General features: G+C 30.3%; 1 protein-coding gene across 1 annotated transcript; it reads left to right on the plus strand.

The window, feature by feature from the left end:
- Nucleotides 1-2102: 2102 nt before the first annotated feature.
- LOC143192963 (uncharacterized) lies at nt 2103-11626 on the plus strand. The gene is made up of 6 exons (XM_076398844.1): nt 2103-2232; nt 2285-2314; nt 3575-3745; nt 3804-4050; nt 5917-6098; nt 11352-11626. Exons 1-6 carry the CDS (start codon nt 2162-2164, stop codon nt 11581-11583), a joined length of 933 nt encoding a protein of 310 aa, XP_076254959.1. The 5' UTR covers nt 2103-2161; the 3' UTR covers nt 11584-11626.
- The last annotated feature ends 250 nt before the right edge of the window (nt 11627-11876 follow it).

Below are 11876 nucleotides of genomic sequence, written 5' to 3' on the forward strand. Positions count from 1 at the left end.
ACTTTATTTCCAGTAACTCTTGAAAGCAACAATCCAATACGACTATTATTATTTCCTGTCCCTCGCTGGTCATCAGTGCATTTAGTGTTCGTTGTATATTTGATTGAGTTTGATGACCAGTCGTCGTCAGGTTAATCAAATGCCAGGTCGTTTTCTTTTTGGCACATAGAGTGTTAACTTAATACAATAATTTTAGAATTGTTTTGTGTGGAAGGCGCTGAGAACGTCATTTCGCTGCATTTCATTGTCTTGTTTAAATTACCATTACAGACACCTGTAAAGAAAATATTTTATTAGGAAGGCATTTCATTGTTTGATGATTTTATACGCGCGCGCTAAACCGTGACGTCACATTTTACTGATCAAATAAATTTGAAGTAAAACCCATAAGTAATATAAAAAAATCTGTAACCTAATTGAGAGCACAACATATCTTCTGGCAAATATAATCAAAATTGTCTATAGTCCTTTATTCCTTTCTTATATTTCTTTAATGCTATCAATTTAAATAAGATATATTAAAAAAAAGCTCCTGCCTTTTTGTTCCTTCGTACTGGAAGCAGACTAAGTCTGTGTCTGTTAATATTTTATTTAATAGCACAAATATGTATTGAAACAAGTTATTAAATTTACAATGTCATTGTGAACATTGTGGAATAGATAATTAAAACGGTTAAATCGTATGATATACGTCAGAATGGAGAAAACAAACTAAAAGGTAATACTTTAAAGAACAAAAAAAGCAACAAAAAATTAAAATATATCATATATATATCAACATTACTGTTATGCTCTTATTATGGTAAAATCGAGTAGTTTGGTCTCTCAGAACGTCTTTTGTCAATAAGGTGGAGATTATGTTTATATTATTAAAACCAAACTAATAATTGGTATATAATGGAAGGGCATCACCATGAGATTTTAAAAGTATTTGTTGTGCTTTGATGGCATAATTGAATAAATCAATAGTTCTAGATGAGAAATTGTTATCTATACAAACGGTTCCAGGAAATGGAAAGGATATATAGAAAACATTATGAAATAGGAAGGATTAAAACAATAAAAGATTTTATTTAAAAAAGAGGTCACTGAGATACTGAGATACACAGTTTTCCCTCCTAAATAAACGACCAAAGGGGAGTGCATGGTCGTTGTTCCGTCTGGAGAGCTTATAGTTATTGTAATATTATTTGTAGGTATGTTATATAGGTACAGGCGACATCAACGACTATGATAGTTTACAGCAACTTCAGTCCTTCTTTAGTGGCTTTGTACCCTGAATAGTGATAATTGTGCTGGGAGGCAGCGGAGATGGAAGCTACAGGTATTTTTCAAATGATTGTTTCTTAATTAGAATAGATCATGGATGTCTTTGAGTACCTTCAATCATACTTTTGCCCGAATTACATGTACACACTTTAAGAAATGCTTCGAATAACTGCAGAATTACCAACAAGGCAACCTGCTTTCTTTTCTTGATAATTAATTTTATTTCGGTAAATTGAATTAATTCAAAAGAGAACATAACATACATACATACATTTGGATACGATAGGACCCCAATGATCAAAAGAACAAATGGAGTGGTCTTTTACCAAGTAAAAATCCGACATTTTATATTTTAACCACTATTATATGCTTTCAATATTTTTATTTTAATTACTAATGTATGTATTACTATAATTAAAATATATATTTAAAAATAAATAGTTTATATTTCCTTATTACAATGCTTAATAAACTAGTCGCTTATTCATATGTTCAGGTACGTGGGTATAAAATAAAATAGATCATTGTGAAATTTTTCCGCGTTGATGAAACACAAATTTTGATGAATAGTGTACGTTAATAACATTTTATTTTAAAGACGTATTGGTGTAAAAAGAGTAAACAGTTTTGTATTTCATGTTTTTTTTAGAAATATTATTGATTATGAATTTATTTATAATTATATTTATATTTTGTAAATTAACTTGTAACTAATTATATTCTAAAAGTAATATAATAAATTAAAATAAATTATTAGAGGAAACCTTAATTACATTTTTACTATACAATGTTTAGAATAATATATTACTGGTTTCGTAATTTTGACATTGACTTCTTATTGTGACAATAATTATTATTAAAATTTAACTGAAATTTTCGTGCTAAATATATCATGGCTGAAGAAGAAACTCCGGCCGCCGAAGAAACTACTGCTTTTAATAGTCCAGTAGCAGAGTCGACAGGGTAAATACTGCAGCAACAAAAAAAGTGTATATTTATAAATTGATATTTTCAGTGTTAATCCAGCAGGGGCAAACACAGTAAGGTAATATTATAACATTTATCATTGAACATATTTTCATTCACCATACCGTCGTGATTTTGTTCCATGACAAATGAATTTAATACGGGAAGTTTATATTATTTATTGCTTTTTGTCGCTTAATAAGTTCGTCATGCAGCATCTTTTTAATTATATTTAGGAAGAATTTGACATATATTACAACTTTAGTTATATCGTTTCGAATTTCAATAGAAGTTGTAGTAATTTTTCCTTACTTAATATTTTTCCGTAAATCCAGGCCTAGGATTTAATATACAAACTTAATTACCATTTTACGAATGTATTCCTATTTGTAAGTTCAAACCACAGCAGAGTTATCGTTCAAGCACCTGTACTATTAATTTGAGGCTCATACTAAGTTCTGCTGGTTTCTTTTAAAGATAATCTTTTTACTTGAATTAGACATCTATTATTCGGTAAACAACTTGTTGTATATGAAATCCACATGTGTAGATTTCGTAGCATTTAATGTGATTAACAATTTCTTGGTCGGCCTAATAATGCTAATGGCAGCTTTTGATGTCAATGTATTTACAGCTATCTCAATATTGTTAGTTGTAGTGAGTAAGGTATTCCTTCATAATTAGGGATATCACTGTTATAAGGTAAGCCCAATTTTTGTCCAGAAAATGTACCTTATGGTATATCCGCATGGGTTCTTATTGTAACTTATTTTGAAGTAATGATCAGAAATATAAGATTTAAATATGTGACCCATCGGACTATTCTATTGGATAACTTGTATTCGAGGGTATTATTTTGGTTTAGGACTTTTTAATAGTTTTCAGGATCACAAATTTCATATATCTCTAAATATTTTTCTGAACGTTTTATTGGATATTAAGATTGAAGTCATTTTCAAATGCGATGTTTCAGGCTAACCTCATATATATATATATATATATATATATATATATATATATATATATATATATATATATATATATATATTTATATATATATATTTAAAGCAATATTTAAATGACATATAAAACTTATTTGATAAATGAAACACTAATAATTAAAAGTGTGTGGCATCGTTAATCCTAAAACATTAATTTATGGTCAATATATGATATTGTTAATTGGTTTTGATCTTAATATATTACCTATTTACCGACTGATACCATGAATAGTGTACCATTCAAAAGATACTCACGAGAACTTAAGTTGCCAACGGACAGTGGGCTGAACCTTATTCTCATATTCACTAATACAAATATAATTTTATTTTGTATATAGATTATCTACTACAGACCCTTTAAATACAGAATTTCTATACTACAGTGCAGTGTTAAAATATATAGCGCCTAGTTTATCACATGAAGGAGATCGCCGTAACATCATACCTTGGATACGAAAATTGTTTAGACCAGAATATCAAAGTTCGAAATTGCGAGAGAAACGGAACAAGTAACAGCAGTTTTGTTATTACATTATATCAATGAAACTACTTGATATATTACTGTAGGTACCTGAGCTACTTAACCACGTCTCTTCTGTTGGATGAAGCTGTCGATATTTTTCGTGAATTTCCACCAGATGGTGCTCTCGTAGATTTGCACACAATACATCCCAAGCCTGTTCCTGCCGCTCAATGGGAGACCGACAATATGTGGCAGGATACGCTCCAGAATCTTCCCGACGAATTTCAGCTTCTGGAGTGCTTTGTTCATGAAAATCCTGATGAATGCAGAAAGGATCATGGTTTAGATAAAGTATTAATATTTATTATATAAAACCATTTAGTTCAACTATTATAATATATATTAAGTAACAATATAGAGTATCAATAACTATACTTTGTTATATCAGAGATAACATATGTGAAGCATTTTATCAAATGCTTAGAGATAAAATAAGAGTCTGCAGACTAAATATTATATATTGATATACATTTTACTTACACATGCCCATATAATTATTAATTATCGATTAATTATATATTATAATTATTGAAATTAATTATTATTTTTATCCTAATTCAGAGAGTTTAACATCAATGGCCGTATCAAGACTTTTGTCTATATTTCCATACGAGACTCTCTGAAGATTTATATATACTGGCTTGTACTCAATTATTTTGCTAAAGAAATCAATATGCACTAACTTATTTTGATCTATTTTGATGCCAATTTTCACCAATTTTTATCCTGAGAAGATCTGAATTCATATTTTATTTGTCTTTTTTTTTCTACAGCGATTTCAATTTATTTATGATAATTTCTCAGTGTTTCTGCACCATTTGAAGCTTTATTAAGTCTAATTCTGATTTTTCATGAAATATATTTATACGGTTTTGTTAAGGTCACTTTTTTTGGCTAATAATAATTCGTGTATATCTATGAATCAGTTATTATGAGCTAATTATTTTATCTCGTTTTTTTTTTGGTTACTTTACCATTTAACACCGCTCAAATGTTATGCTACTTTTTCGTGGTAAAAACAGGTTGGTCTCAGTTTTGGAATGGAAATGTATTTGTAACAAACATTGTAATAACGAGATCCACCACGCTATCTTCAAAGGCAATGGCATGTACAGTGTACTTTTCCCACTCCTCTGCAGAAAAGGTAAACTCCCAATCCCCCAGAAAGCGACTCTGGTATAAAATGTTAGACTGCCTAGTCTGCCTCTTCGAAGCACACGCGTGGTATACGTACGTCTTTGAGAGACAACTTGCACCACTTCAAGTGTTCAAATCCAAAAAATTTCGCGCGTTACTCAATGCCCCATGGTTTATGAGGAACGTCAACACTCATCTCGAATCGGGTATTCCGTTTGTGAAGAGTTTCACGAAGATGCTCTGTGTAATTTCATTATATTAAATAAATTCCTACCCATCCACAACCTTCGGTAGATAACCAAATGCCCGCAAAACACTCCACAATCTCGAACCTGAAGCGACATCAGCAAAAGACCATTTGGTTCTAGGTGGTCAATCTGGAACAAGAAAAAAAATGTATTACCAATAACATGTTATAATATTTGCATGGAATGAAAAACAATATCTCCACCAGCATGTTAATCTTGAGACTATCCAGTTATTTGGTAATACTCATTCAGTAAGGAAATTTAAAGGATTGGGACTTTCTGAGCTAATTATATGGATATTTTATGATTATACATCAGATACCATTTTTAGCATAATCAATATAATGGGAATCAAAGATATATTACTAAATAGAACATTAGATTTTTCTAAAGATTTCAATTATAGATAAGTTACATTAGAGTAAAATTACTCACTGATCCAATTACTGATCCGATTTTAATATCAGATAGCGCCCCATAAAGGACGATAATAAAAAAATGTGTACTATGTTCTCCTTTGGTTCATGGAGAAAGGTTCAAATAAATATCATAAAAATTTTAAAATATTAAAATCCCCTTTTAATTACTGTTGATTAACTAACTATTTCAGCTTAATTTTCAGTTACTATTTCATAGCAATTGACATATTAATAAAATTAAGTAAGGGTTACCTTTGCGTTAAAATACAGATTATATGTAACATATTATTGGCTTCAAATTTATTGAAAAATAGACTACTACTAGTCTGGTAAACCATATTATCTCTTTTTAGATTTTGGATCAAGAATTTCAGTTGTTCCTCTATTTGGCAAAACCATATGCTTCTATGATTACCGGGGGTACAGAGAGGACCAGGGTTGCAGCTTGGTTGCAAATTCTCTGCTCGGTACATGGCAATGAATGCTGCTCAAAAATGAAAGCTATCAGGAATGATTACATGATGGCATTATTAGGGTAAGAGTTAATTATAGAACTATAGATATAATCAAAATCAACGCAAACATGGAGTATTTTGCCTGTTTAATATTTTCAATTGACTTTATTATTATAGTACATACTGAACTCCTACTAATTACTACGTACTTCTTGATATATATGCTTATAAATGTAATTTTAATGTTTTTGTAGAGTTATAATTACAATTATTAGTTTTGATTTAACTAATTCCTAGCTCCCCTTAAGAAGGAAATCTGTTTATGCCCCATATTTATATATTTGAAAAGGATAAAGCCCGGACAATATTGCTAAGCTACTCTCTGTTGTGCACCTTAAGATAAAAATCTTTGCATTTCGTCTCGTAAATTCTTAATATATGTAGTTTCACTTATGATTCACAAACTGCAAGTCTCTCAAAAGTTGACAATACAGTCTATCCAAAATAGTAATGAACTGACGTCATCAAGATTTATATTTTATTGCCTACTGCAGAAACAGATTATATCTCTAGTTAATAGCTTCGAACAAGAACGAGTTAATGGGGGCCCGTTCTTACCAGTAAAATTCGAGAGAAAGGTAAGTACTGATACTATTAAATATTAGTTACTGCAGTTTTTATTGGAAATACTATTATTGTTCGATTCACGTTAAATGACTGGAAAGTAATAGTCACTGCATGACACTTTCTGGATATATGCAGAGCTGACAATTGCCAATAGAGGGTGATGAGAGTGAAAACTACTAAAGGTGAATATATAAGTAATATAGTGTAACTATAGAAAATCGTATTGTATGGTGTGTGTAATTATTGTGCAATTATTCAAAATATACATGAGCATTTGGTTAAAATTTACAACACGCATGAAATCAGAAGATCGAAGCATACCATAAGCTACATAAACGTGTTTAATATATAAGTGTATTCTTAACTTTAACTTAAGTAGATTAGTTTTATTTTAGTTTGGGAAATTCATATTGATGCATTAATCCTGTACTCGTCTTTGTGTATTAATGCAAGTACAACAGAACAGTAGTTATAAATTAATTTGTAATTTAAGATAGTACCAAGCATATCTAATTATAATGTAATATGTAATTAATAAAAACAAAATTTGGGTAAAATTATTCAGGAGAGAATTATTACTAACGGTTTTGCATATATGGCAAATGTATTAGGAAGAACGTAGTGATTAAATATAATTGTATCAAGCAAAATGTAAACAGGTAGTAACAGAAGAAATACAGTGATATTGGAATATCTTCAGAAGAAAACACAGTAACAAATAAACAAGAACTAAACATAAAAGGTAAATATGGTCTCTAATGAAAGTAAAATACGTTAATTGAATATACGAGTACAGTTGTTAATTAGGTAGATTTGGCCACCAGGGAATACCATAGGTGGGATGAAGAAGAGTTTAATGTACATATAATAGCAAAATTGTAATGTAGGTTAGAAAATAGTAGAAGTTTGTAGAAACCCTTATGACTATGTAATTAATTTTAGTTTAAATCCTTCGATAATATATACATGTAGTATTACACCGTTGAAATAAACTATATTTTATAAAACGTTTAATTCATTATTTTATTTACATAGATTGCTAGTATATATCAAACGTAAGATAAACTAAAAATCTTAAATTTAGTTGACATGAGTTCATTGCTATTTTGGATAGACTATAAATCGTGTGTGGCAGTATCAACAACAAATGGAACATTTGATTTTGTTTGGCTCCTTGTGTATTCTTTTCCTCTGCGTGGGTGGCTATTTTGGGCCACTGGGTTGCTATCTGCTTAAAGTTGGCAGCAACTTAATTAAGAGGCCTAATGCCTTTGTCTGCATTTTCCTGGAGTCTCTCATTATATGATAAAGGGCAGATAAAAGTGAAAGTGGTTTGGGATAGGCGTAGGCAAGGGATGAGAGGGAGTAAATATTAGGAGATACGTGGCAAAGGTAGGAAATTATTTAGAGGACAGCGGATTGCTGGTGTTGTCGAGAATGTTCTCTAAGCATTACAGTAGCTATGGAAAACCTAAGACGTGCAGGTTTTAATAACTGTCCATACATTTTATTATTTAGATTTAACCGAGAGGATGATTGTCATCTTTGCATGATTTCAACTTTGTACTGTTCATTTCAAAGTCTATAAGAACTTTTGGTCAATTTGAGCTAATTCCAATAAAACCGCGTTCTGTATGGATTCGTACATACGAACATCTATTCATGTACACTTAATTTGCCAATATTCGCAGTTGATTATTAGCAATTAAACCTGTTGCTGAAAATATTATTCAGAAAATAAGAATATATCCTCTTAATTTCTACTGTTTCTTCAGGTTGATAATTTTTCAATGCCTTTGAAGTGCCTTTCAAATCGGATCTTTAACTATATATTTCAAAGACTGAGCTGGTTAGGACAACTTGGTTTTCTATCCTTCCCGATATTATACCTACAAGGGTGAGTTTTCCTATCCAAGTCTCTAATTTTCTTCATTTGTCATATAATATCTTTTTGATTTTTTAGACATAAAGCTGTTAATTTGTGCTCTTGTCATATTACTGTGGCATATTACCGTGGGTGTAGAATTATACATCGATAGGTTATTCAAATTATCTGTCTGTTGATGAAGTTTCTTGGCAATATCTATTAGTATCCGTTCCTCCCATATTTCTAGGCAAAGTAGCTATTTCTGTTGCATTCCTTGAAAATTTTGTTTATGATAGTTATGCAATTCTAATTTAACGTTCCAGAGTTTAAATGCCGGTTTTGGCCCACTGACTTTATAAATTATAAAATAAATTTTTACTAGATATAGTATTAAATTTTATAGAGGTTTTATTAGGTTTTCTACATCTATCAATTTCATTTTAAATATATTAATTTTTTTGTAACATAAAATATTGTCAGTACCCAACAAAATAAAGCCTATAACAAAATAATTGCTTGTTGGCATAATTTAGATAATTCAAATTGTTTCCAACAGTAATTATTTGTCGAATTGTTTTACTAGAGAATGGAAGACCAATTATTAAGTTTTATATAGAACATATAAAATTTGTTACAAAAGGCTGAAACAATGCATTGTGCATAAAATAAACTGCTTGATGTAATAGTTTACTGAGAAATAAATATATACTACCTAATGGACATATAATTTACGAGTAGCTCTATCTAGTCGGAGGGTTATTGTATAATAACAGTAAATGATAATAAAATTGCGTTAATATAACTCATAGAATAGTTAATATTTATGATGTATTTATCGCATATTGTGATGCGTCAACCTTATTACTTATTATAACTGTTAATAACCTGTACTAAAAAGTATAATATTGATTGCGGAAACATTCTGTTATATATACATATCTTATATATACATATATATATATATATATATATATACATATATATATATATATATATATATATATATATATATATATATATATATATATATATTTATAGCAAAATATTTTGCATTGAGATAAGACTATAGGACAAATCCGAAGCTACAAAAATTAAGTTAAAACACTTCTATAGTATAGTTTTAGTAATTTAATTAATTTTTTCTCATGGTTGTTTTGTATATGATAATTTTAACAAAACTTTTGCGTTTATGAATGTGTTCTAAATGTCATCTGATCTAAATCATCTAAATCTAATGTCCTCTTTAGCAGAGGTTTCACCAAAATCGTATGTTTTGACACAACTTGGCTGTTTCTTGTAAGGATATCTAAAGTACTATCCCCTGACAAATAAATCATAATTAAAAGTCTAAGTATAACTTTAGTGGGTTGTGATATGGTATATTCTTAAATTATCTATTTGTTAAATCTGAGTATTGAGCTAGATTAAAAATGATTGGCAACGATCAGTGATTGTGACACTAAAAAGCAGCAGAATATTGGATGCATACAAGTTGGTCAAATCTGTATAGAATTAATATTTTTTATTCTTTCTGATGGAGTGACTAGATCCGACAAATCTTGAGCAACCTCAATGGCATTTAGTATTAAACTGCACTTTGGCAATTAAATTTTTAATTTTGACTTTTAATTTTTTCACTTTTTAGATGACGATATATATTCGTTTAATATAGTTCACTTATAGGTATTTACAAGATAATCTTATGAGATTATTTTATGTCGCTAATAATTATTCCGGTAATAATTGTTATCACTTTTCTCATTTTTTGGCAGTCAAATCATCAAACTTACTCAAATTACCTCTACAGTTCTTTCACATAACAACTTCAGCTTAGCATTAGTGCGTGCACCTAATTTAATCTACTAGAAAATTAGATATAATTAGTTGAAGGTATTAACTTCTAAATGAGTATGCTCTCTGTTTTTGTATTATATTTTTTATTTTTTCATTTTGTATGTCTGTTTTCCTGAGATTGAATGACAACTTAAAAGGGAACATGAGATAGTATACTCGTGTCTAACTTCAGATCCCCTTCTATAATCTTGATTCATCTATTTTTTGCTCGTTTTGTATTGCTCGTTGCGTTTTACATTCATAAAGGTAATTTTGACATTGAAGCTTATGAGGGATATATTTGGCATTTATTCTGCATCCTTCGCTTTGGTTTTGAACTCTAAACTTATTATTGATTTATTTCTAATGCCATCTCGGAGCTTCGCATTTCAGGGATTTCAAGTTTATGGATGTTAGACTGGGAATTGGCAAAATAAACTTTCGAAATAGTCGAACTTTAGTTTTAATTCTAATATTTCTACCTTACCAGGGGCTAGAAGCGAATGTTTCTGCAGCTTGGCCGGTTCGGTTTATTACTTTGGCTGTAGATGCCAATTTATTCTTATGTGTATTGATCCTAAGTACTTGAAGACCCATACTTGCTCTTATGGAGGTAGGTAGCGTTGCGATAGTGTACAAAAATTTTTTAAAGTCACTAATTATATGTTACTGTAATTATCTTATTATATTAGGTTTGTTGTTGATATAAACAATTCGTCAACATAACGGATAATGTCTATTGGGTACCTAGTTTTATATATATTTTAAAATATATTGTACATTTGGAGTTTTCAGTACAAAACTAATATATTCAAAGTATATGTCTGAAAATATTTCACTATATTTGAATTTAATTTAAATGTTATTAAACGGATCATTTAAAAAGAAGCGCGACCGCCTGACGAAACTATATTTCGAACCATTTATTTTGCGAGCGGTTGTTACTTACCCGGAAACGAGGACATATCTTGTCCCAAACTGATGGAAATAATAAATATGTCCGCAGATATCTCCAGGATTTAAGAGTGGTGGGTCCTTTCGCCGAGTATCCGTCGTGGCAGACGATGAAGCCGCTTGCGGAGGCGGCCAGGTCAGCGGCGGAAAATTGTCCCATCACCGACCCGACCGGAACTTATGCAAATGAATTTCTCTCGGAGCAGCCCATGCCGGACGACGGCGCCTTCTGCTACATCGCCTTGAGCGGCGACCTTGTTTCGAACAACATTATACCAAATTAATTCCTGTTTGCTTTTTATGTAATATAACCGTTTCGCACTTAGAGCGTGAAGTTTATTTAATTAGGAAATAATTCGTTCCATATTTGCAGCTATTATTTGCTAGCAGCCATTACTTTTCGCGTAATATATCTGATGGGATAGTTTTAACTAAATATAACTAATTTTACTGCTTGGTGTTCTGTTAGGGATGTCTGTGCGTACAGGGATATTTGTTAATTTATGTAATTAAAGAAATAATAGATAGTACGTATTCTGATGGAGTTTGTTCAAAATACAGAGCTTCAGGGGATTCT

Source organism: Rhynchophorus ferrugineus, unplaced genomic scaffold, assembly GCF_030347505.1.
Source record: "Rhynchophorus ferrugineus isolate W39M unplaced genomic scaffold, kcgeb_rfMv2 rfM3, whole genome shotgun sequence".
NCBI classification, from domain to species: Eukaryota; Metazoa; Arthropoda; class Insecta; order Coleoptera; family Curculionidae; genus Rhynchophorus; species Rhynchophorus ferrugineus.